Source organism: Peromyscus eremicus, chromosome 8a, assembly GCF_949786415.1.
Source record: "Peromyscus eremicus chromosome 8a, PerEre_H2_v1, whole genome shotgun sequence".
NCBI lineage: Eukaryota > Metazoa > Chordata > Mammalia > Rodentia > Cricetidae > Peromyscus > Peromyscus eremicus.
The window spans coordinates 50,460,761-50,488,268 of NC_081423.1; the positions used below are offsets into that span (position 1 = coordinate 50,460,761).

General features: G+C 42.5%; 1 protein-coding gene across 4 annotated transcripts; it reads left to right on the top strand.

Moving 5' to 3' along the window:
• On the top strand, nucleotides 1–24,667 carry LOC131916120 (myosin-2). Of its 4 annotated transcripts, none has more exons than XM_059269407.1 (38): nucleotides 1–204; nucleotides 305–448; nucleotides 1,749–1,905; nucleotides 2,966–2,993; nucleotides 3,075–3,189; nucleotides 3,285–3,377; nucleotides 3,916–3,979; nucleotides 4,099–4,197; nucleotides 4,998–5,101; nucleotides 5,553–5,691; nucleotides 5,996–6,114; nucleotides 6,203–6,352; nucleotides 7,414–7,584; nucleotides 7,673–7,995; nucleotides 8,593–8,650; nucleotides 9,988–10,075; nucleotides 10,162–10,279; nucleotides 11,838–11,961; nucleotides 12,048–12,184; nucleotides 13,406–13,661; nucleotides 15,574–15,816; nucleotides 15,927–16,103; nucleotides 16,186–16,331; nucleotides 16,412–16,502; nucleotides 16,591–16,980; nucleotides 17,552–17,678; nucleotides 18,617–18,735; nucleotides 18,849–19,045; nucleotides 19,670–19,853; nucleotides 19,934–20,099; nucleotides 20,200–20,324; nucleotides 20,482–20,790; nucleotides 20,875–21,078; nucleotides 21,612–21,737; nucleotides 21,814–21,984; nucleotides 22,066–22,170; nucleotides 22,283–22,378; nucleotides 24,515–24,667. In XM_059269407.1, the coding sequence occupies exons 1-38, from the start codon at nucleotides 1–3 to the stop codon at nucleotides 24,665–24,667; spliced, it is 5,820 nt and encodes a 1,939-aa protein (XP_059125390.1). The 4 variants fall into 4 exon arrangements, with proteins under 4 accessions (XP_059125390.1, XP_059125387.1, XP_059125388.1 ...); XM_059269404.1 differs by having other exon boundaries at nucleotides 7,673–7,987; nucleotides 8,573–8,650; XM_059269405.1 differs by having other exon boundaries at nucleotides 7,673–7,982; nucleotides 8,571–8,650.
• The last annotated feature ends 2,841 nt before the right edge of the window (nucleotides 24,668–27,508 follow it).

Consider the following 27,508-nt stretch of genomic DNA (forward strand, 5'->3'; position numbering starts at 1 on the left):
ATGAGTTCCGACGCCGAGATGGCTGTTTTCGGGGAGGCTGCTCCTTACCTCCGAAAGTCTGAAAAGGAGCGAATTGAGGCCCAGAATAGGCCTTTTGACGCCAAAACATCTGTCTTTGTGGCGGAGCCCAAGGAGTCCTTCGTCAAAGGCACCATTCAGAGCAAAGACGCAGGGAAGGTGACCGTGAAAACTGAAGCGGGAGCGGTAAGTAGAGAGCCTGCCACGCTATACCTGCCTCGTTGCGCTGCATTCTGAAGGTTTGGTCACTCCCTTGACACTGATAGTTATATTTCCTATTTACCAGACCCTGACGGTGAAGGAAGACCAGGTTTTCCCCATGAACCCTCCCAAGTACGACAAGATCGAGGACATGGCCATGATGACCCACCTCCACGAACCTGCAGTGCTGTACAACCTCAAAGAGCGTTACGCAGCCTGGATGATCTACGTGAGTGACCCTCCACCAGGGGTCGTTACGGTCATCACCATGTGCCCTAAAAGCCCATCATCACTCACACCGACGCACCAATATGTCACAAGTATCTATTAGTCCCTGGAAGTCACTAGCAGAATTACTAGTTACTATTGCGAATGTAAGGCGCATCCTGAAAGCAACACTTTATCTCCTCGGCCAAGGGAAGGCCACAGTCTTTGCTGTCTGCCTTGACCACGGATGTGTTGATCAAACATGCTCAGGCCTCCCTTCCCTCTCCATTGCTGTTGCCGAATCATCTCAATGAAGGAAAAGATAAACACACTATAACGTTTAAAAATACAATTTTCAGGGACAAATTTCATTCATTTTCACTCTCTCCCCACATAACAATAATTTGGTTCGGGTCCTTCCCTCCTTGAACCCCTTCCAGGCTTTGTCCTGCTGTTCGTATCCCCCGCCTTTTTTTTTTTATTCACGTTGACTATGTTTTTCCTGGTCATTCACTGACTTCCTCATCTCCTGTGTTACCTGGGAATTTCTCAAGGAACACCATCTTATTTATGTTGTAGTCTGACTGCCTTGCAGGGTCCTGGCACATAATACATCTCCTAGCACATAATAAACATGTTGAGTGTCATATATTATATATTCATATTTTTATACAGTTTAGCTGCTACTGGTATTCAGCGGGACAACATCCACACAGTTCAGATATTTATGCTCCTGGCGGGTACCAGTCCTTAACCAGTTGACAGACATCTTTTAAATCCCTGCATGGTAATCATGATGCATTTATTTGATCTCTGTCACTCTATAACTCAAAAATAGTTTACAGTGCTCCCCAGTGCTGCTACATCTACATACTGCCCCATTTGTTTTTGAAGGGCTTTTATCATGTTGTCTCAAAATGTTCCAAAGTCCCCAATCGCTCCTTATTGTTGAATACATTTATGTTCAAATTTATATTCTTAAACATTAAAATTGTCTCAAGTCTGCAAAGGAAATACATTCCCATTTCTTTCAAACAACAAAAATGTCTCATTTTTTAAAGTCCACACTTTAAATCAAATGGACAGATATGACTTTGATGCTCCTGCTGTGGGCAAACCATGATAAGTGCCAAGGGAAGCAATAGGAACTCTGAATCTGTCATTTCCCTCAAAGATGTTGCTATCTGACAACCATTGGCTTCCATGCTGATTCCGGGAAGAAATGTACGCATGGAAAGTGCTTCTTTTTCTTAAAATCCAGCTAAGTGAGTTGCACAGACAAGAGGGGTCCTTGAGTAGTCATTCTCTCTTTCCTTACACAGACCTACTCGGGCCTCTTCTGTGTCACCGTCAACCCCTACAAGTGGCTGCCGGTGTACAACCCTGAGGTGGTGGCAGCCTACCGAGGCAAAAAGCGCCAGGAGGCCCCGCCCCACATCTTCTCCATCTCTGACAACGCCTACCAGTTCATGCTGACAGGTGAGTGGCTTGGCTATTTTGTATGTACCTAATCTTTCTCCCCGCAGATCCCTAAAGAGCGTCTCGAATCAATTACATCACATCCCTTAGGACGATCCCTTCTCAGAGGCTCCTGTGAGATGCTATCTCATAGCAGGCTTATGAGCTCTTTACTGTTTAAAAGTCAACAGAGGTTGACAGTGTGAGACTTATGAACACAAAAAAACAAGCATCCCTGTGCAGATACACATACATGCACAAATAGACACAGCCACACATACAGACTGGTTCTCTATTACCATAAGGCAAGAAGCAGGAGAACAAACTTTGCTTCCATGATTTTTCTCCTCAGTGTCATAGATTGTGACAAACAGTACACAGGGTGTTGCCTTTGCCAGAACCAACTAGTCAGATTTTAAGGAGTATCTGGTGTTAGGACATTAGGTTGTGACTCTACCTCTCAGGTGTTTCTCTCAGCTAGCTTGATCTTATGTACCTGTGGCCTCGTTGGCAAGGGCCTGGAGAATTCATTAGGCAGAGTAAAGCATCAGAACAAATTCTTGCTTCCCTTTAAAAATACAATGAAACCATGATACCGTCAAAGCTTCTGCTTTTACCCACTTAATTACTCCTCATCCATCAAAACATTTCCAATGTCCAAGTCTCATTAGTCCTTTGGCCCACCGTGAAGGAGTCACTAACTTAAGTTGTCATCAAAATGGGATGGAAAAGCCAGGGCTAGTTTAGATATTGATTTAGTGGTGGAGTACTTGTGCCTCAGGAAAATGCAGCCATAGAGTCACCCCTTAGACCAAGGCATTTTTCTTCATCACAGGATTCCACCCCTCCCCTTGAATGAAATGTTCTGGGAAGATGTAACAGTGGTTAGGTTTGGTGTGAAAGGGTGCATGTGTGCTAAGTAGGGAAGCAGAGGAGAGGGGAACTGGAAAGATGTTAGGCCAGTGTGCACCAGGCCCTAAGGTTGCTAAACCGAGAAATACCAATTTCATACCCTTGGACTGTTCTAGTCATTCACAATTGGGTTCGAAACGACATTAAGTGCCTGCAATTTCTTTTGCAGACCGGGAGAATCAGTCAATCCTGATCACGTAAGTAGGTTTTCATGCTTCTTTTCACCGCTGTGGAAGTTGCTGGATGTGGAGCCTCCTCTGATTGTTTTGATTTGACAGTGGAGAATCCGGGGCCGGGAAGACTGTGAACACGAAGCGTGTCATCCAGTACTTTGCGACAATTGCAGTCACTGGGGACAAGAAGAAGGAGGAGGCACCTTCTGGCAAAATGCAGGTGAGTCTGATTGTCACAGAGTCCAGGCTCTTTTGGGGGCTCTCAGGCAAGAAAGCCCTGAGCCTGAGATGTGAGGACTGATCTTTCCCTTACAGGGGACCCTGGAAGATCAAATCATCAGTGCCAACCCCCTGTTGGAGGCCTTTGGGAATGCCAAGACTGTGAGGAATGACAACTCCTCTCGCTTTGTGAGTCTCTTGTACACTGTGATGGGCACTGTCCATTGGCTGAAATCTGCTGCAGGATGTCCGTGATGCCGTCTTTGAATCTTTCATTCACAGTATATTATACTGTGGTTTTCTTTGGCTTATTTCACAGATCAAAAAACTCTGGCCTAAAGGATATGTGACTCTTTTCTGGAATGTTTCTTATTCTTATTGTTATTGCTACTACTTACACTGCAAAATATTCTATTTTTAATTTTAATTATCAATAACTGCATCTATTTATGAGAAACAATGGGCTGTTTTAATATATTTATACATCATGGGCTAATTAATTCAAGCTAATTAACACAACATCACCTCCTATATTTATATCCATAAATTCTTAAATCAAAGATAAAATCCTTCTACTTGTAAAATGGAAGATAGATATTTTATTCCTGTTGTAAATTAGTCTCTGACATGGTTTAAAATTAAAGCAGTTACATTCCAAGTGTTTTGAACATTTTCAGTGATTTGATATTATTGAAAACAAAGTAGACATGTTAGTTTTCCTTTCAAGGGTAAATTCATCAGGATCCACTTTGGCACCACGGGGAAACTGGCATCCGCTGACATCGAGACATGTGAGTGCCCATCTGCAGCGCCATTCTGTTCTTAGGACCGCTCAAGCTGTTGAAAAGCAAACCTGCTCACCGTGTCAGTTTTTACAGCTCTCCTGCTTTTGATTCCTGCTTTCTTCTAGATCTGCTAGAGAAGTCCCGGGTCACTTTCCAGCTTAAGGCGGAGAGAAGCTACCATATTTTTTATCAGATCACATCCAACAAGAAGCCAGAGCTGATTGGTAAGGAATGTCAGTCAGTTCCTCTCCAGTCACCACACGACACCTGTCAGTGCTCACTCTCATACTCCATGTCATAATTTTTTTGAGTTTTTTCTTTTTATTTCATTAAAAAAAAATAGCTTTACGGGGTTGTTTATATAGCTCAGAGCTGAGCCCAAGTATCAAAAAAGGGAAGCTTTGTGAGTTGGTTAAAATTTGTATTTGCTTATCATAAAAATTCTTGAGAAAGGAAAGGAAAGTGAAAAACCATCTCCAATTTCCACTATGAAATAACCATATAAACACCTCGACAAATATCATTCTACTTACCTTCTATACTTATATCATTATGTACAGACAAATACATACAATTTACACAGTTGAAGTTATAGTTACACTTTTGTAATTTATATATATATTTACTGACTGTGTCATGGTTTCTTCTTATTAATATTGCTCCGCAGTATTATGAGTGGTTGCATAGTGCTCCACACTAGAGATAGGCAAAATTTACTTAATAATATCCCTTCCCCTTTGAGGCTTTAGTCTGCTTTCATTTCTGATATTTAAATACTAGCCACTAGAAATACTAATATGAGGTAATATATATTCTTTGAAAATTTCATACATGCATACCATTTGTTATATTGTAGCAGTGTTTAAAAATTAGCCAGTGACAGGGAATCGTCTTTGAGATATTTAGTGCACGTCAATCATCTTTCACCCTCTTACCATGTAGTGGCCTTAGAATCTGTCTGGAAATCTCTTGCTTTGATGAAGACAGTGACTGTGCTCATCTTTGCTCTCTTCCATGTGCTTAGAAATGCTACTGATTACCACAAACCCATACGATTACCCATTCGTCAGCCAAGGGGAGATCAGTGTGGCCAGCATTGATGACCAGGAAGAACTGATGGCCACAGATGTAAGTAGAACACAGAGCAATGCTAGGGATTACTGTGCAGGGGCAGCGAGGTGGTCCACTCCGATAACTCTTCAGAGCCTCCAGGAGAAACAGCAAAGAAAGAGTTGGGGGTGTTAAGCAAACACTGGGCCCCTGGGGTTAGATGCTGTCCCTCAACAGGCTTTGACCAATTTCACCTCAGAGTTTGCCAAAGTCCTTGCTGACTTCCAGGTGTGACTTCTCAAAATAATAAGTGTCTGAGGTTTGTCGTGTTTTTCTTGGAGGCTTCCTTTTGACCCGTGAGGTGACACACACCTATCACTTCATTGCTCCAGTGAGCATCCTTTCCATGCCCTTTCCTCCAGTACTGCTGATGTGGTTTCCTCAGTCTGACCAGCTAAGGAAGAATGGGAATAGGAGCTGTAAACAACAGATCATAACCTAACAGTTATCATCTTGATTTTGTTGGCAGAGTGCTATTGACATTTTGGGCTTTACCAATGATGAAAAGGTCTCCATTTATAAGCTCACGGGAGCCGTGATGCATTATGGGAACATGAAGTTCAAACAGAAGCAGCGTGAGGAGCAGGCTGAGCCGGATGGCACCGAAGGTAATTGCACCTTCCACCTGACTTCGTGCTTCATCTGAAACTCATGTTCTTAACGTGTTACCCTGAGTTTTCCTAGGAAGGCAAACTCACATTTTAGATCTGAGCTTTACAGAGCAATTAAAAAATATATTGTGTAAAGCATGAACATGATTTTTGGTAGTCAAGGTCTTGAACTCTGTGAGAACATAGGCAAGACTATTAAAAATATACTGAAAACACTGTGCAACATGCATGAAGATTACATTTTCTTAGGAAAATGGGCTTCTTTGGGCCCTAATACCATTGTATCCACCCTTCCTTTTAGTTGCTGACAAGGCTGCCTACCTTCAGGGTCTGAACTCTGCTGACCTGCTCAAAGCCCTCTGCTACCCCAGGGTCAAGGTTGGCAATGAGTATGTCACCAAGGGCCAGACTGTAGAGCAGGTAAGTATATAGTTAAAAGCCACCACAAGGGATGAAAGCATCGTACGTTCCTCATATAACTTCAAGAGTTCTGTCTTCATCTTTTAAGGTAACCAACGCAGTGGGTGCCCTGGCCAAGGCCATGTATGAGAAGATGTTCCTGTGGATGGTCACCCGCATCAACCAGCAGCTGGACACCAAGCAGCCCAGGCAGTACTTTATTGGTGTCTTGGACATCGCTGGCTTTGAAATCTTTGATGTGAGTTGCTTGATTGATGGAGCATCTTCATAACGATGAATCTATTACTAAGAATTTCCGAGTATTAGGACCCATCTTGCCACTGTCTGTTATGTGAAAGGAGATTTGCTTGTCACCTACTTGTCATTTCCTGTAGCAAATGACAAACAACACATGTAATGAAGATCCTTCAACCCATGGCAGGACGGAAGGAGTTTGATTAGGGAATGGGAGGGGCACTAAAAACCCCAAGATATAAAGGAAGTTGATATTAAATAGCACAGTGAAACTTAGTAACACATAATACACTCTGAGAGTACAGAAATCACTGAGAAATACTTAGGGAGATAATAAAGGCTGAGAAAGGCTTAATAATTTAGAATCATCATTAATTAAATGCAATTAAAATTTAATGCTTGTTAATGTCATATCATGAAATAAAAATTTCTATTTGATCATGAAATACATTTTCCTGCTCATAGCTTTTTAAAAGTTTATCTTCTTTCTGATTATTACAATAAAACTTGGCTTTAACGGAAAATATAGAGAAGCAAGGAAAAGCATGTAATTCTACTCAGTACATCTAATTCATTTGACATTTGGTAGGGTTCTTAAAGATACAAATGTGTGTTGTTATATTATACGTGATCTGTTGTGTCTTGTTTACTGTTTTCCTTTCGTACTAAATAACAATTGCAGTCACTTGAAATTCTGACCACAGCGGTATTCCTGCATTGCAGGCTCTGAACCAGCTTTTTGAGGATTGAGAATTTGCTCTTAGATGAGGCCCCTGGAAGACATGGGGGCAACTGGAATAAACATAGGGAGAATAAGTAGAAACTCAGAAAAAAAATGTGTAAATTTAAGCAAATTCAAGAAAAGAGTACTAATGCTAACTTAAGACTTTCTATAAAACAGCAACAAACAGTGACTTCCATGTGCCTCAAACCTTCCATACTTTCTTATTTTGTATTACAAAAAAGACTCTCCTGACCAATGAGGTTGACACAATCTTCTAAAAAGTATTGTAAATAAAATGCCCAGTTAATTTCAGAGAGAAATAAGTACATCTATTTGTTTAGTTCAACAGCCTGGAGCAGCTGTGCATCAACTTCACCAATGAGAAACTGCAACAGTTTTTCAACCACCACATGTTCGTGCTGGAGCAGGAGGAGTACAAGAAGGAAGGCATTGAGTGGACGTTCATCGACTTTGGGATGGACCTGGCCGCCTGCATCGAGCTCATTGAGAAGGTATCCTACTCCGCCTGCTCTGAGCGCCCTTCCCATGTACTCCACTGCTCATGGTTACTCAGATGCCTTTGTCTCACCTTCCATCCAGCCGATGGGCATCTTCTCCATCCTGGAAGAGGAGTGCATGTTCCCCAAGGCGACAGACACCTCCTTCAAGAATAAGCTGTATGAACAGCACCTTGGAAAGTCTGCCAACTTCCAGAAACCTAAGGTGGTCAAAGGCAAGGCTGAAGCCCACTTCTCCCTCATTCATTATGCGGGCACCGTGGACTACAACATCACTGGTTGGCTGGACAAGAACAAGGACCCCCTGAATGAGACCGTGGTGGGGCTGTACCAGAAGTCTTCAGTAAAAACTTTAGCTTACCTGTTCTCTGGAGCTCAAACTGCTGAAGCAGGTGAGGCCTCTAAGCCTTAACTTTCTATAAATATTTCAACTGAGCTATTAGTTTGAGGCTGGTGAGATAGCCTCAGCAGAAGGGTGGCATGCTAAACCCCTCATTCCTTGAGTAGTAAGCTACTCACCTCCTTCCTGACAGGGACCTTATCATAATGGCCAGAAAGGAACTATCTGATTCTCAACCAATGAAAAGCCTGGGGTTCTGTAATTCTCTCCTTTTCTCCCATCCTAATGAATGTGAAGCATCTGGAGATATTAAAGACAATATAGTGACTGAATTCTGCCTTTTAGTGCTAGTTTCTACTGATGATTTTTGAAGTCACTGTGCGCCAAGTATTAGTATCAGAAGGTCCACCTCTTCATTATTATGTGACTGCTGTTCGTACACCTCCATAAAGATAATGAATCACAGAACAGTGGGTGTGAACTTAGCTGAAAAAACAAGGTTTCAAGAGGGTCAGTGTGGTGGGATAAAGTTGCTGGGGTGAGGGAAGTTCCTCTTGAGCATTGAAAACACAGGAATCAGCAGGATGGAGCCCCCTGACTCAAGACTGTGTTTGAATGATGCTATCTTTTCTGTCTTCAGAGGCCAGTGGCGGTGGGGCTGCGAAGAAAGGTGCTAAGAAGAAGGGGTCTTCTTTCCAGACCGTGTCTGCCCTGTTCAGAGTAAGAACAAACTGTGACACCTCCAATTACCTTAGGAATTTGGCTTCAGAAGTATGAGATCACACTTTCCAGGAGACATTAGAAAAGGGCTGACATTTACGACTTCTGTTAATATGAAATGGGAGAGATTTAAGTCATTCAGACATTAGCTTATCTCATCTCTCATGCTAAGCCATCATAGAATGAAGGGGACCTCTTAGGAAACCTTACAGAACTTAATGATCCACCATTCTGAATCTAGTTGGTTGACAAGGACCAAAGCCATGTACAGAAAGAGTAAGAAAACATCAGTAAGACTAAAGAAGCTGTCAGTCATGGTGCTGCACTCCTGTAAGCCTGGACTTGGGAGGCAGAATCAGGAGGACTGAAAACTAGAAAACAGTCTGGGATACACTGTGAGAATATAATAAAGTCAGCAAGCCCCAAACTAAACCAACTTCAAAACAAATAAAATTGATGCAACCTAGCAGCTAACCTACAAAGAAGCTAATAAGATATTGTTGTTACTGATCCAATCAGTGGTCAACACCAAGTTATAAGGTTATTACCTTATTGATGGAGCTGTAAAAAAAAAAGTCCAAGGTCCAAATATGGTACAGGATTTCATTTCCTTATTGAAGAACGTAGTATTTAGTAAAAGATGGAGGCACCATCTAATAGGTAAATATGGTTGGGTGACCGAATGTCAAGGAGGAAAGCAGGGCAGTGCTGATGTAGAGTGAGAAGAAGCACATGTCAGGCTTCTTCCCATCCATCCCTCCTGCCAACAAGAATGCGGGAAGATGGACTGAGGAAGAGCTTCTCAGCAGAAGTGATAAAGGTCTTCTTTGATTGAAAGGCGGCCCTCCTGTGCCAACGGCAGGGAGCTCAGTGAGTGAAGTGCTTGTCCTGCAGGTGTGGAGGTCTGAGTTCAGATTCTCAAAACCCACATAGAGATAAAAAAACGGTATGATGGTGTACCTCTACAGTCCTACTAATGGCCAGAGGCAGAGATACATGGATCTTTAGAGGATCCTAAGCCCCCAAGCTCTGGCCAAGGTGACAATGTTCTAGTCCAATGAGAGACCCTGTCTCAGCCACTAGGTAGAAGACATCTATGGACTGACACCCAAGGTTGCCTAACGCTCCACAGGAGTGGAATACATGCATAAATACAGACAGACAGACACACACACACACACACACACACACACACACACACACACACACACACACTAAATAAAAGAAAGAAAACCAGTTATGCAGCCAGTCAACCCAAGCCACAGGTTGATTTCACAGCTATCACTGACTGCTCATCCCTCTGCTGATAGTCTGACAATGGTTTCCTGACCTTACAGGAGAACTTGAACAAGCTGATGACCAACCTCAGGAGCACCCACCCACATTTCGTGCGGTGCATCATCCCCAATGAAACCAAGACTCCTGGTAAGAATCTCTAGAGGGAAAGCACAAAGCATGACTGCCACGTGTCCTTTGTTGTGTTCTGCTGTGAAATAAACATGTATTTCCAGGTGCCATGGAGCATGAACTGGTCCTGCACCAGCTGAGGTGTAACGGGGTGCTGGAAGGCATCCGCATCTGCCGGAAGGGGTTCCCCAGCAGGATCCTCTATGCAGACTTCAAGCAGAGGTCAGGCTCTCCTAATTATGCTGTGTCTTTGATGTTTAGTACAAACAAGTTTGATGTAAGCAAAGCAATTTAGTGGAAAAGTGTGCCTCTAATGTTTTTAATTGACCACAAAAGAACATAAGATTTTGAGTCTTACAACACTTTAAAAAAGATACTATGTGAGCTGGGCAGTACTGGCTCACACCTTTAATGCCAGCACTTGGGAGGAAGAGACAGGTGGAAATCTGTGAGTTCGAGGCTAGCCTGGTCTACAGAGCAAGTTCCAGGACAGCCAGAGCTACACAAGTAAACCCTGTCTAAAAAAACCCAAAAAGACAAACAAACAAAAAAACACTCCACAAAAAACTATGTGTTAAGTGCTGTGCAAAACGTTCACTAGATTCACTAAGGCTCATAGATATGTCCCCTGGCCTCAGTAATTAGGAGAGCTACCCTTTTCACTACTTAATGTCATTTAACTCTCACATTGGCACAGTTAAGAAAAGAACTACTATGACTTCATTTTCTGGACAAATGAAGGGGTCAGAGAGACCAAATTACTTGCTTAAAGTCAAAGCTAATAAGTCACTGGATTGGGATGTCACATGTAGAGCTAGCTACAAATAGGTCACCTTCTTAATTTATTTGATTTCAGTTCTCTCTCACAGAAGAGCTTCCCAGTATTCCCCAGAATAAGAGGGGGCATGTCGTGGTGACAGCTCCTTGGTTAGATCTTTTTTCTCCTCCATGATAAGCTGATTTTGAGAATCGAGAATGAGTTCTGTGTGGCAGCTGCAGGGCATTGGTCTCCTCTAAGTCTAGAGATGGTTAAGTTGCCAGAGAATAGCAGTACTCCAGACTGAAGGGCATCCAAAGTTTGCTCTTAGGCCAATGGGATCATTTCTCATACTGAAAACATCATCTACTGTATTCCTTATTATTTTTTATTGTTAAAATATCATTACATCATTTCCTCCTTTCCTTTCTTCCCTCCAGCTCCTCCCATGTTTCCTCTCCCCTTTCCTCAAATTTATAGATTTTTTTCTTTAGTTAATAGTGTTACTATATTCACTAATTAAAACAAAAAACAGATTTCCTGGACTTATGATCTTCCATTAAAGCAAATTTATCAAACAAAGATAACACATTATATTGCGTAGGCCATCTACTCCTAAATGTGAACAAAATTATATAATCCTTGAGGACAGGGTCTGATTAAAAAATAAAGGAACTGGATGGGTATGGTGGTGCACACCTTTAATCCCAGCACCTGGGAAGCAGAGGAAGGTGTATCTCTGTGATTTGAGGCTATTCTAGTCTACATAGTGAGTTCTAGAACAGCCGTGGCTATATGTAGAGAGACTCTGGCGGGAATGAGAGAGAGAAAGAGAGATTGCAACTATATAGGAAGGCACAATGGATTAGAAATATATAGCCAATAGGTTGAAAAACCATGCAAATAATATCTGTTGTGAACAAAGAACAATAATTATAAAAAGCTTTGAATTTTAAATAAATCATTTAGAATTTGGCCACTGTTTGTAAGACAAATATTTACAAACTACACTTACTTTAACAGATACAAGGTGCTAAACGCAAGTGCCATCCCCGAGGGACAATTCATCGATAGCAAGAAGGCTTCTGAGAAGCTCCTTGGCTCCATTGACATTGACCACACTCAGTATAAGTTTGGTCACACCAAGGTAATCCTCTCGAAATCCAGCCTCATGTCTGCCTGCCATTTGAACTTTGTATGACGTTTCTGATCTTCAACATTGTCCGCACACAGGTGTTCTTCAAAGCTGGTCTTCTGGGGCTCCTAGAGGAGATGAGAGATGACAAGTTGGCCCAGCTGATTACCCGGACCCAGGCCATGTGCAGAGGGTTCTTGGCAAGAGTGGAGTACCAGAAGATGGTAGAGAGAAGGTATGAAAATGTATAGTTGATTCACATCTTGTGTCTTCAGAAATACACTCATGGTGGCTGACAGTTAGGACTTAGCTGTGACAAGAAGACCAAAGCAAGAAGGAATAAATAAAACTTCCATGGGAAAGTGGGAGAGAACTTCAGGTCTGTCAGCACTGAATACATCCTGAGTGTTTGGGTGAGAAGTTGAGGAGTATCGAACATAGATAGTTCTTTATCTAACAGGAGAAAATATACCAATGAGTAGGCAGAGATGAATTTTTATCCTTATTTAGTTATGGCACCGTTTTATTAGACAGATTATTAAATAGGGACCTTGAAATGTATAGTAGTTTCAGAAAATGGTTTTATATACTATAGAAAACTATTTCTTCAGTTGGGTCATTTCTATTATTGAACTATTGTAATTTATAATAGAGTATTTGTGAAGAACTTTTCACAGAAAGTTATTACAGTGTCATTAAAGGAGTTGACTTCCTGGTAGTCTAACTGATGGAGGGGAAGAACTAAAAGATGACAGAACCTGTCTCAGGACCAGTAATGAGAAGTATGTCACATGGCACCTGTATATCCACACATATGAACAAGTCTGTATTCATACATACACAAGTTACATGAGACAACTTTTATTACTTGCCATGATGTTGTGTTCAGCTAGGTACCTATACATGATGGTTAATGATTTTTAAATAACCTAGATTAAGGCAAATGTGGCACCATAAAGTATAATGCAAACTTCACAACACTAAAAATGTAAAACTAGAGACTGTCAAAGAAATCTGACTTTTGAAGTCTCCTATCAAGGGCCATGGCCCCTTCTACTGCCTTCTGCTATCTTAGAGAGAGTATTTGAAGCACTGACAAACAGCAATGCCTCCCAAAGGGAATTCCTCAATTTGTGTCATTGGTAACTTTTGTGATCTTATTAAAAATGTGAAATTTCATGTCCATTGAAATACCCCAAGTCTGAATTTCTGGAAGTTGAATTCGAGAGTCAGTATGTTTTAATAATCTCTTCAGGTGATTCTTAACCATGTCCAAGTTTGAGATACAATGATGTAGAGAAATGGATGGTTACAAGTTCTTTCTAATCTGCAAGGTTGAATGCAAGTGAAGAATAGGGTGGGATGGAGGGGGACAGAACCTCCAACCCTCACTCCAGAGTTTTACTCTCACCTCATCATCCACACAGTATCTAATTAGTAACCACTGCATTTTCAGGGAGTCCATCTTCTGCATCCAGTACAACATCCGTGCCTTCATGAATGTTAAGCACTGGCCCTGGATGAAGCTCTTCTTCAAGATCAAGCCTCTCCTGAAGAGTGCAGAGACAGAGAAGGAGATGGCCACCATGAAGGAGGAGTTCCAGAAAACCAAAGATGACCTTGCCAAGTCAGAGGCAAAGAGGAAAGAACTGGAAGAAAAGATGGTGTCACTGTTAAAAGAAAAAAATGACTTGCAACTCCAAGTTCAAGCTGTAAGTTTGTAAGGGGCTCTATTTTGGGTCTCACTAATCAGAATTAAGTGCTAGCACTCTGGCCATAATAAGTGAGATGTATAAGTGAGAGGGAGACACTCATTGTAGAGAGATGGTTAAAGACTCCAAATGGTCACATTTCTCCCACTGCCCAATGAACACACAAACCAGTGCTGTGACAAGGAGGTAGAACTGTCTGTCGTCTTCCAGTCTACACAGTTTCATCAATCTGCAGGAATTGTGGCTTCTTTTCAGCTTGAAGACAATTCTCAAAAGTGATTAACACATTTCAATCCCAAATAATATATTAAGAGGAAGATGACATGGAGAGAGATTTTTTCCTTTAAAACTTCCTTGAACAACATCTTGACATCCACTGGCCTCATTTTGCCATATAGACAGCTGATGGGTGTAGCTGGAGAACTTTTCTCCAGTTCCCGCCACCAAGTCCCGCCAGTCCCAGAGCCCACTTATAAAATAAACACACAAACTCTTACATTATTTAAACTGCTTGGCCATTAGCTCAGGCCTGTCATTGTCTAGCTCTTACTCTTATATTTAGCCCATTTCTATTAATCTTTACTTTGCCACATGGCTCATGGCTTACCGGGATCTTCCCATGCGGCTTGTCATGATGGCGGCTGGCAGTGTCTCCTCCCCAGCCTTCCACTTCCCAGAATTCTTCTCCTTGTCCCGCCTATACTTCCTGCCTAGCCAATGGCCAATCAGTGATTTATTTACTGACCAATCAGCAACACACTTGACATACAGACCATCCCACAGCAGATGGGTCACAGTGTTCTACTACATCAGGCTGCACTAAATTACTGTTTGTTATTGACCTCAAAAATTCATGCTTGTTATTTCTTCCATCTCCATGGGCAGAGACCTACTGTATCACACCTCCAATTCTATCTTTGCATCTAAGCTGGTGTGCTTTCACCCATCCTTTATTCCATCAAATTTACTAACTGCTTGCTTTTTGGTCAGCTATCTTAGAAATACTTCATTGAACTGGGAATGTAATTTATAGGACTATTTGGGTTAAACGTTACTCATCACCTGGCATATAAACTTCCTATTAAGATTGGTCTCTTCTGTCAAGTTGGGGCAGTGTAATAACTTCTCCAGGCTTACAGAGGTGGTCTTCTTTCTGCTTTCTTCAAATATGCATCCAGTTTCTTTCTATGCTCCCTAGATAGTTACTCAGATCCTGTCCACACTCTTAGGCAGTCAAAGGGTGATGGCTGAGGATCATTAGTGCACACACACACACACACACACACACACACACACACACATATACATATATATTCCGTGTTTCTCATTTTCTGTCTTCCCAATTCTCCTTAATTGGGAAAAAACAGGTTGCAAGAAATTTTATTTTAATACTTAACGCCTCAGTTTGGATTCAGGGCATCTTAAGTAGGGCCATTCTGCAGTATCACAAAGAAAAATATATCAGCACCTATAGCACTTTGTACTTTCCCTGCACAAATGTTTCCCCATCTGCCTCCTGCTGTTTCTACTGTAAGCTGATTCCTACACACTTCCACACCTACCCATCTCTCAAGGGCCAACTTGAAAACTAATTTCATGAAAGCACCATAGAACAATGTGTTTGATGTCTAAAATTATGAATTACGTTTTAAATTAATATCAGCCTTTGAGAGATGACTGTTCTCATCTATTATAAAACATACTGTCATAAAGGAAGGAAAACAACATAGTTTCTTTTTCGCACATATGCAAAATGCATTGCACACAGTAGGTGGTTTATGAAACAAAAGTCCTTGAGAACATAAATAAATGAACAGAAAATACCCAATAGACCAACCTAAGGAAATTAAAGTCTTATCATAGAAATATATTTGTTCTTTCTTCCTAATTTTGATTGTATTGCTAATTCCAGGAAGCTGAAGGCTTGGCTGATGCAGAGGAACGATGTGACCAACTGATCAAAACCAAAATCCAGCTGGAGGCCAAAATCAAGGAGGTGACAGAGAGAGCTGAGGATGAGGAGGAGATCAACGCTGAGCTGACCGCCAAGAAGAGGAAGCTGGAGGATGAGTGCTCAGAGCTGAAGAAAGACATTGACGACCTTGAGCTGACACTGGCCAAGGTTGAGAAGGAGAAGCATGCCACAGAGAACAAGGTATGAGATATATGCATGGAAAGTTACAACCCTTTTAAATTATGAAGTAAAACATAAGAGCCAATCTATTAAAACATATCATGTAATGCAAAGCATGTTTGCTTCCTAAGGTGAAAAACCTCACAGAGGAGATGGCAGGCCTGGACGAAACCATCGCCAAGCTGACCAAGGAGAAGAAGGCCCTCCAAGAGGCCCACCAGCAGACCCTGGATGACCTGCAGGCAGAGGAGGACAAAGTCAACACCCTGACCAAAGCCAAAATCAAGCTTGAACAGCAAGTAGATGATGTAAGTTGTGTATTATCAAGGGAATGATTTCCTTCTAAAGGAAACTATGCACTCCTTTTGATGCAACACTATATTCATTTAGCTTGAAGGGTCCTTGGAGCAAGAAAAGAAACTTCGCATGGACCTAGAAAGAGCCAAGAGGAAACTTGAGGGTGACTTGAAGTTAGCCCAGGAGTCCATCATGGATATTGAAAATGAGAAACAGCAGCTTGACGAAAGGCTCAAAAAGTAAGCATGAAAGCCTGCTTAGGGCTTTGCTTCCAGTGTTGGCGATGAACAGAATTTCTATCCTGTGTTTCTCCTTTAAGGAAAGAGTTTGAAATGAGCAATCTGCAGAGCAAGATTGAAGATGAGCAGGCAGTTGGTATTCAACTTCAGAAGAAGATCAAGGAGTTGCAAGTAAGTAAATGGCTTCCATCAGTCTAACTCATCAGGAAAAAAAAGGACTGACCCAAGAAGCTGAGTCTGTACTTTCCACCACCCCCAGGCCCGTATTGAGGAGCTGGAGGAGGAAATCGAGGCAGAGAGGGCCTCCAGAGCCAAAGCAGAGAAGCAGCGCTCTGACCTCTCCAGGGAACTGGAGGAAATCAGTGAGAGGCTGGAAGAAGCCGGTGGGGCCACTTCAGCCCAGATTGAGATGAACAAGAAGAGAGAGGCTGAGTTCCAGAAGATGCGCAGGGACCTGGAGGAGGCCACCCTACAGCATGAAGCCACAGCAGCCACCCTGAGGAAGAAGCACGCGGACAGCGTGGCTGAGCTTGGGGAGCAGATTGACAACCTGCAGCGTGTCAAGCAGAAGCTGGAGAAGGAGAAGAGCGAGATGAAGATGGAGATTGATGACCTCGCCAGTAACGTAGAGACAGTGTCTAAGGCCAAGGTACATGGCTGGAAAATTGATATTAATGATGCTAATCTATATGGATAGGTCAGTTTGCATAGGGCACTTCTCATACTTCAAGCCATTTGTCATTTGCAGTAATACAGAAAGGTGAGAAATGATACAAGTTTTACATACCAAGACATGGGATTCAAAGAAGGCAAACACATCAGACCATCACATTGCTAATAGGTGATTTGAGTACAGGTCCCCTGTGTTCTCCATCCAGGTTTCCAGCTGGATGGAACAGGTCTCTCATATTTTTTTTACTATATGGCCATGTTCTAGTATATGTAAAAGCAGTGAAGTGTTTTTAATATCCTCTTAGAGAACAGACTATATAATTCTTAGAGAGTCATCAAATCAGAACCTAATCTTCAAATTTTTATATTACTATTGCACATAGCTTTATAATTTTACTTCAATAAAAGAAAGGCATTGCCTAGATTACCTAATTTATAGGATAATTTGACTTATTTGTTCAAACCAATATTGTTCTCCTTTGCAGAAGAACTAGATACAATAATGCTCATTCTCTCCAAGCATTGTCATCCCCCCACCTCTCTCTCAGGGAAACTTAGAGAAGCTGTGCCGCACCCTGGAGGACCAGGTGAGTGAACTCAAATCCAAGGAAGAAGAACAGCAGCGGCTGATCAATGACCTGACGACCCAGAGGGGACGCTTGCAGACCGAATCTGGTAAATCTCCATCTTCGATGGTGTCTGAGCATAGAGATGAGATAGTTAAGAATAAAATCACCTGGTGATGTAAGCACCTAATATAAGTAACTGAGAACGTGGGTGATTCACCGGAAGGCTCAGGCTCAGCCTGCATCCAAGGTCATGACTAGTTCAAGCTCTGATCCAGAAAGGTCATGAGGATTTATCTACAGAGCAGTTGTTGGGATCAGAAATCACTTCAACAGGAGCCCAGGGCTTCTGTCTCAGCCTGTATTTTTTGTTGTTGCTATTTCTATTTTGCAGCTCAGGGAATCAAACCCAGGGCCTCATACATGCTAAGCAAGTAGTCTACCATGAAGTTATGTCCCCAGTCTTTCGTGTCCTTTTGTTTAGCTCAGCATGAACTAAGTCTTGGAATGGGGCAACGCACATGCCCGACTCTCAATCATCTCTGGAGGGTCTTCAAGGTGGCTCAGTGGGTAAAGCCTCACAAGCCTGGAGTGCTGAGTTCAATCTCCAGATCCCATATAAAGGTGCAAGGGGAGACCTGACTCCATAAAGTTGTCCCCTGACTTTCACATGTATACTGTAGCAATCACACACACACACACACACACACACACACACACACTAATGAGCACATGCATGCATCTGTAGGAGTAGATATATTAGATACTTGTTTTGACAGTCAGTACCAAATTTTGCATAACATTGTACAAGAAAGATTTCACTATGGAGAGGGAAAAGGAATTTAAACTGTATTTATTCATCTAGATTGCTAGGAAAGTTTCATTAGAAGACCTAGAGGTTTTGCACAGAGTCTGAAAATGTTAGCAGATAATTTAATCATCCAAACTCTCAACCTAGGGTGCTGAGAATTAAATTTACTTCTCAGATGGGCTTCAGAATTTGTTCTTCACTTAGAGAATACCAGCGCTGTTTCTTCTGTTTCCCAGGTGAATTTTCACGGCAGCTTGATGAGAAGGAAGCGCTGGTGTCTCAGTTATCAAGGGGGAAGCAAGCATTTACCCAACAGATTGAGGAGTTAAAGAGACAGCTTGAAGAGGAAGTAAAGGTGATGATCGATCTAAGGCTGGTGGCTGACCCTAAAAAGAGATAGCTCCATCAATTTTAAGGGGACTGAGTACTTAACTATCTAGTACAATGAAGGTGTGACCATCTCCATAGGCCAAGAACGCACTGGCCCACGCCCTGCAGTCCTCCCGCCATGACTGTGACCTGCTGAGGGAACAGTACGAGGAGGAGCAGGAATCCAAGGCTGAGCTGCAGAGGGCGCTGTCCAAGGCCAACAGTGAGGTGGCCCAGTGGAGGACCAAATATGAGACAGACGCCATCCAGCGCACGGAGGAGCTGGAGGAGGCCAAGTATGTGCACATTTGGGAGAGAATGGTACAGGAAACTTTACACATCCATGCTAGAACATTGCAGACAAGCTTCTGTTTTCCCTACTATCATAATAATCCCCCAACAGGATGAACATATCCCTGCCCCACTGACTTAACAGTTAAGGTAGCAAAGAATAACAAATAATTGCTAACTACAGAGCTTGCTGCTCTTTGCCAAGCGCTGCAAGTTCATTGCTGCTTCTGTACTAACTGGTCCCTCTGTAAGCGACAGTCCTCGTAGGTCTCTCACTAGTTCACTCTGGGTTCTTAGCAAGACCTTCCCTAAACGGCTAGAGTTCTTGCCCTCCGACCACCATGGTTTATCTCTCATCACTGTACTTGCATCCTATTGGTGTTATTAAGAAACTTCAGACTTGACAGCTTGTTGATTTCTCTCACTTGTCTGTGAGCTTCACAAAGCGGGTGGCATTTATCTTGTCCACAGCTGTATAGTCATGTCTGGTTCTTAAGAGGCCCCCAGTGACTCTTGTTAAATGAATGAATGAATAGCATTAATATGGAGCTTCCGATATTCTTCAATGTGGTGATACTTCATCTGTTTCATATGGTTTCTTCTGCCTGAAACTTTATGTAATCTTCAAGGAAGAAGCTGGCTCAGCGTCTGCAGGCGGCTGAGGAGCACGTGGAAGCCGTGAATGCCAAGTGTGCTTCCCTGGAGAAGACGAAGCAGCGGCTGCAGAATGAGGTGGAGGACCTCATGCTGGATGTGGAGAGGACCAACGCGGCCTGCGCCGCCCTGGACAAGAAGCAGAGAAACTTCGACAAGGTGATTCCTGAAGCATCCTCTCTTTGCTCTGCAGACCTTCCCCTCTCCTTCACAGCAGCTCACTGCTCTCGGTTTTCCAGATCCTGGCAGAGTGGAAGCAGAAATACGAGGAAACACATGCCGAGCTAGAGGCGTCCCAGAAGGAGTCCCGCTCCCTCGGCACTGAGCTCTTCAAGATGAAGAATGCCTACGAGGAGTCTCTGGATCAACTCGAAACCCTGAAGCGAGAGAATAAGAACTTACAACGTGAGGCCCTTTCTCTCTCAACAGTACCCGTGACTGAGAGGTATCTCTTCTCTGTCATGCTTTGTCCATATCCTTACCTGTTTTCCACCCCCATTAACAGAGGAGATTTCCGACCTCACGGAGCAGATCGCAGAAGGAGGAAAGCGTATTCACGAACTGGAGAAAATAAAGAAGCAAGTAGAGCAAGAGAAATGTGAACTTCAGGCTGCTTTAGAGGAAGCAGAGGTACAGGCTGCATGCTTGGCCAATCAACATATCCGGGAAGAATTGAGTCCACCTACAGGGCGAGTAAACAGATGCGCGGCACACAACTCTCTGTGTGTGGCAACACTCCAGCATGCTTCTTTGTGGTTTGCTGATGTCGCTTCTTGCTGTTCTTAAGGCATCTCTGGAGCATGAAGAGGGAAAGATCCTGCGCATCCAGCTGGAGCTGAACCAAGTCAAGTCTGAGATTGACAGGAAGATTGCTGAGAAGGATGAGGAGATCGACCAGCTCAAGAGAAACCACATTAGAGTTGTGGAGTCCATGCAGAGCACGCTGGATGCAGAGATCAGGAGCAGGAATGACGCCATCAGGATCAAGAAGAAGATGGAGGGAGACCTCAATGAGATGGAAATCCAGCTGAACCACTCCAACCGCATGGCTGCTGAGGCCCTGAGAAACTACAGGAACACACAGGGCATCCTCAAGGTAGGTGGCACCAAGAGATGGCCCCAGATGAGTGGGGTGACTCAGCCTGAGGACATGGTGTCTCATTGATTGTTTCTTGCACAGGACACCCAGCTGCACCTGGATGATGCTCTCCGAGGCCAGGAGGACCTGAAGGAACAGCTGGCCATGGTTGAGCGCAGAGCCAACCTGCTGCAGGCTGAGATTGAGGAGCTGCGGGCCACGCTGGAGCAGACAGAGAGGAGCAGGAAGATTGCAGAGCAGGAGCTGCTGGATGCCAGTGAGCGCGTGCAGCTCCTGCACACCCAGGTAGGGTTTTGTACAAAGACCTCCCAGCAGTAAACACTTAAACATCTCGGAATATAAAAGCCTGAACTTTTACTATAACAGCCAGGTTTTAACTTCTGCCAAATTTCACTGTGTTACTGGGAAATCTCTCACTGTTTTATGTTAGCAATTGTTATTGATTTTCTCCCTAGAACATTTTAAGGGTGCCTATTTATATCTATTCACCCTTACTATCAACACTGACATTTTTATTGTGAAGAAATGGCATGTTGCAAACATCTGTTGTAATATTATTTATGTGCATGGATAGTCTGATTGGTAGATAACAATTATAAAATCATAAAGCTGATTCATCTACTTCTAATGCACATGGAAATGCTGATTATTCTGCAACATTTCTATCCTTTTCTATTTATAACTGTGGTATGTAACAGAATTCTTTAATGTTAAAGGGCATTTCTTTTACTTACAAATTTTTATCTTATGTTTTTCAAGAAATAACTACCACTAAGTACTTTGATAACATAGAAAGTGTAACACTTATTTTTAACCAGAACACCAGCCTCATCAACACCAAGAAGAAGCTGGAAACAGACATTTCCCAAATCCAGGGAGAGATGGAAGACATTGTCCAGGAAGCCCGCAATGCAGAAGAGAAGGCCAAGAAAGCCATTACTGATGTGAGTAGAGTCACATTTTTGCAGAGTGAGCAGTGAGACCTCCTGATATCAATAGCTTTCTTGATTTCCTAATAAGGCTGCCATGATGGCGGAGGAGCTGAAGAAGGAGCAGGACACCAGTGCCCACCTGGAGCGGATGAAGAAGAACATGGAGCAGACGGTGAAGGACCTGCAGCTGCGTCTGGATGAGGCTGAACAGCTGGCGCTGAAGGGCGGCAAGAAGCAGATCCAGAAACTGGAGGCCAGGGTGGGTCCCTGTGTTTGTCCATTTCTGTGAGTTTCCAGTGCCTCATTGGATCAAAATTCTTCAGAGCTTTCCCTTTTGTAGGTTCGTGAACTGGAGGGCGAGGTTGAGAGTGAGCAGAAGCGGAATGTGGAGGCCGTCAAAGGTCTGCGCAAACACGAGAGGCGGGTGAAGGAGCTTACTTACCAGGTAGGCAGTGGGCCTTAGTAGCAAGGAAGCCCCCTTCAGATATGTGTGGGACACAGTAATAGCATTTGCTTGCTTTGAGAGTAATGCCCTGTGCTTCTTAACAATCTTGCAGACAGAAGAAGACCGAAAAAATATTCTCAGGCTTCAGGATTTGGTGGATAAACTCCAGGCAAAAGTGAAATCTTACAAGAGACAAGCCGAGGAGGCTGTGAGTATCCTTAGGAGTATCCTTAGGAGAGGGAATACTGAAGTCCTAGAATTGAGAAAAGCTACTGAAGGATTGGATTTACTGCCTCATTAGTAAAGAAGCATTTGCTGTACAGCCTCTGTACTTCAGGGCTTTGTACATCTTTGTACTTCTTTGCTTATTGTTTCAATAGCTTGATTTTAAGGGAAAACCCCAACTTCCAAAGAAATCCCCCCAAATTAAAAACAGAAATAATAAGGCTGTTCTTGAGGGCTATGGTTGGATGAAGTGATATGGATATAAGAAGTATAAGCAGAAATCCCCAGACACCTAGCTGTTAACAAGCAAACTTAAAAATGATTCTTGGGGGCTGGAGAGACAGCTCAGCAGTGAAGAGGACTGGCTACTCTTCCAGGGGACCTGGGTTCAATTCCCAGCACCCATAACCATCTGCAACTCCAGGTCCAGGGGATCTGACACCCTCTTCTGGCCTCCACAGGCATCAGGCAAACAAGTGGTTCACAGATACACATTCAGGCAAAATATCTGCACACATAAAATACAAAGTAAAAGTAAAAATAACTCTTGGGCTAACATAGACATTAGAAAAGCATGATTACCAGATAATTATTTATTATAAATAAAATTACAAGGAAGATGTGACTTTTACAAATATATGGAACACAGCTAAAGCTGTTTAGAGGGTTAATTCATTGCTTTGTAGGCTTTTAGCATTAATCAAAAATAAAAATAAATGAATAAATTCATATCCAACCTAGAAATTAATACTCATAACACAAATGAAAGCAAGAAGTTCTGTTAAAATAAAGGTAGTAATTAACTGATTTGAGTATGCTGTTTTCTAATTTGACATTTTAATAATACCTGATAACTTCGGGAGAATTAATAAAACAAATACATTTATAGCTATAATGAAGAAAATGAGAGGAAATGCAAATAGCATGTCACTAATAAAAAGGGAAACATGCCTTGTACACAGAGGAGTGTTTTTAGTGTAATATATTAAACCCATTCAAAGAGCTCAGGTCACAAAGACACTGATTATTTTTTTCTGGAGAACATGAGTTACCAAGTCAGGCAAAGGAGTTACTTCGGAATTACTATTGAAATGGACCCAGGTCTGGATAGGTCTTTCAAAATTTCAAGGGACAGATAATCCCCAGCTGTGGAAGCTGTTCAAGAGCAGGAGAAAAGATGCAAAGCATTCTAATTCACATTACAAAGCTCGCATAACCCTCATACCAAAACCCGTCCAAGGGAGGACAGCGGGCAGAAATGAAGGCATCTTTACTCCTGACTGCAATCACAGCCCGGATACATTACTAAACACTAAAACCCACTCCACACTAAAACCCACACTTAACTGAAGGAATTGTCTATCAGTGGATAAATAGGCTTAAGTCCTACAATGTAACGTCTTATTTGGGGATCTGGCAATATAATTGTTATATCAAAAGCAAGAGGAAATAATCACTTTGTGTCAATATAATCTATAGTAAACTTGAATGGACATTTTAATGTTTAAATGACTATTAAATCATCCTTAATATGATAAAGAATCACTAATTTCAGTTAACAATTATCACCAAACAGCTAGCATTAACCAGCTGGCCTTGTTTATGTTCTTGACTTCTCTGATTTTTTTTCTTCCTTGCTTTATTCATGGCGTATGTCCATTCAGATATTTTGGTTGTCGGGGCTGAAGTGATGGTCCAGTCATTAAGAGTGCTTGTTTCTCTTAGAGGATCTGAGTTCGGTTCCCAGCACACATGCCAGGCAGCTAACAACCTGTAACTCCAGATTCCAGGAGATCCAACGCCCTCTTCTGGTCATCAAGAGTGTCTGCATACACAAATGAAAACAGACCGACATACATACACACACACACACACACACACACACACACACACACACACACAAATAAGATTCTTACAAAAAATATTTTGCTTACAAAATTGGAATGACATAATTTTGGGATACCAATCTCGAATCATAAAATTAATTTCAGTGGTAAGCAGGATCTCAGAAAGGGTAAGATTTTTACTTCTCTGTTGATGCCAAATTCTGCTTCTGCTGGTCTACAGAGCTTAGAAAGATTACAGCATGGGTTTATCACAATTCTGTTTTTATTCTCAGGAGGAACAGTCCAACACAAATCTATCCAAATTCCGGAAGATCCAGCACGAGCTGGAGGAAGCCGAGGAGCGGGCTGACATCGCCGAGTCCCAGGTCAACAAGCTGCGGGTGAAGAGCCGAGAGGTTCACACCAAAATCATAAGTGAAGAGTGAGCAAGTCCTGATGCTGGGGAGTGACTGAAGGGAGGCACAAAATGTGAAACCTTTGGTCATCTCTCTGTAGGACTCTATTCCATCCTATTGCAAGGAAATAAAGAACCCAAGTTCCTTTGAGAGCAAAATCCTTAGGCTGGCCTGTCTTTTGTCACCTTCCTAAAGCAGTGTCAAAGTTTGAAAAAGCTCAGGTTGTTTAATAGCCACATCCAACCAGCTGCTAAGAAATATGCACATATTCCCGTGTGTCTTTGGTTTATCGAGACACTTTAAGTTGATAAAGTTGTCACTTATCAAGAAAGCCTGTTCCAATGAACAGAACTCTGGAAGTCATTTCTATTTCGTCTTAGTGGTCCCTGGTATCTTGGTATTGTCAAATCCCAGGTAGCTTCTACATCCCATCACACAAACCCGATTTTCCAGGTCTAGACAAGGAATTGTGCTAAGTATATTTCTACAGAGATAATTCATACTAATCATGTCATTGATTCTCCTTGTTTAACAATTGCGTAAAGAGAGCAAACACCAAGTATTCTTCATTAATTAGCTCATGAAAACTCTCTCCCACATTAATATCAATACCATGAATATGCCCACAGGATATGCACTGGGTCTTCTGTGTCATCAGTTGGAAATAACTCTTTCTTATGAAAGTTGTAGGGTGTCTATCAAATCTGGACACACAGAAAGCACTATTCTATATGTTATAATTTGGTATCGATAAGCTGTGTGCCTACTTTTCATGTTCTTTATAGCCTCCTCTATAATCATATGAAGAGCCTATAGTCATGACTAAGAGACCAGACCAAGAAACTCAAAGCAGTTTACTCAAATGCATATAAAAACAGACATGGTAGCTATCTAGATTACTGAGACATTTTCCTAGAAGAATAACATTTTAGAACTGGAGACAGCATTGATGCACAGCCAAAAACACAGCCTTCCTAGACAGCACCCAGGAAAAGCTAAATGCTAACTTCTCATCTGAGCTGAAAGCAAAAAGTGTCTTGGCTTGAGTGGCAAGTCTGAGACTGGTTTCCATCAGACACGTGGAGACAATTTAGCAGGTAACCCGGTTTGCACTGGTCTTAGGAAGAGCACAAGCTTGCTCTTCTTGCTGTATTGGTCTGTCTTTCATTCCCCTACCCCACTTCACCCAACAATGCTTAAGCATCTTATAACTCGGTAGTAACAACAACAACAGCAACAACAACAACAACAACAACAAAACCAAGGCCTTGCTTGCTTTTCCCTGGAGAGTTTCCTCAGAATAGAACCAAAGTCCGTTTTAAAATTCCCATCAAATCCTACTCAGAGAATTATGACAATGTTCGCTCTGAGAACTGCTAGCCACATTTTACAGGTATCCAATAAAGAAACAGACACGTAAGAAGCAAACTGATATACCTGATGGAGCAAAGCAGCTAATAGTTGGCTAGGAAAGTTCCTGGTGGATGCACAGCCCTTCAAGACCCTTCCTGGTGCCGTCAATCCACTCTAGATAGACGAGTGTCACCAGCGAGTGTGCTGAGTCCAGCTCAGTCACCCAAAGTCTAAACTGCTGTGTGACTTGTGGAACTCTCCTCTATTCTTTGAGCTTGGTTGCTTTGTTAGAAAAATGAGAAACGTGGATCACATAGTCCCATGCAGTAATAAAATCATATGATCATCACAACCTGCATCTCTAGATAGAGATCTACTTTCACATGGCAACTTGTTTTACCTCATCAGTGGAATACAGCTGGGTGCCAAACAAGAGCCTGGGGGCTCAGTCGCAGTCATGTGACGTCAAGGCTATTCAGATGGCAAAGCGAACAAACGTTAAAATAGGAAACAATGTTCAGGGGTTGTTTGTAAGTGAAAAATTAAATATATACCAAGGGGCTGCTGGAGAAGTCAAACTCGCTGGCATTTATAAACAATAAGTACCCAGTTTTTAATATTTCCTCATATCCATTTCATAGAGGAAACAGGGTTTCACAGGCAACTTGATTTTTTTTTCTTAATGAGAGAATGTGTGTGTGTGACTAGGCAGCGGTTTGGGGATAGGTCTGAAGTGGGAAGGGGATGATTTGACAGTGAGTCAGAGGTGACAGATTGCAGGAAACAAAAGCAGCTGTCTATCTTTGGCTGTTCTTCATCAACAAGATTTTAAAATTAAGCTTTGAAGCATCCTTCAAAAAGGACAATGAATTGAAAAAAAAAAAAGTCCTGTCTTCTTGGGAGGAGACAGCCGTGTTTTAGCGACACTTGGGAAGAAGCAGAGAGTTTCCTCCGTGGTATAATATTGCAATTGTGCAGGCAGCTGAAGAGCCTTCACACAGGGCACTCAGTGAAACACAAGAGCTCCAGGCAACAAAGTCCAGGGATTCCAGAACTCAGCAGTCTTTAAAACAACACCTTACATTATTCCAAGGACGGATCGTTTTCCTATCACCAACAACTCAAATTATTTATAGGAGATTGGTTCATATACTTAACCCAATGTGAGAGGGAATATTTCTAATTATATCCAAACATCTTTAATATGAGGGGAATTAGGCTTGGAGACCTTCATTGCCAAAAACACGTTTTGCCAAATATGTTTTAAGAAAGAGGAGGAGGTTACGTGTTTTCCATATTTGATCCTATAAAAGTACCCTTGGAATGAGAATGACTTGTCTTTCCTCATAAAGCTTCAAGGTAAGAGTGTGTGAGGACAGGGCTCTGTGTGGACGGGAAGGGATGCCTGGCTGCTAGTGTGCATGCCACACATCCTGGCTCCCACTGCCCCTGGCAGGCCTTCCCACTGGAAGCACCAACTTACTCTGTAGCAATTGTAATTAGATGTTGTGGTCTTCC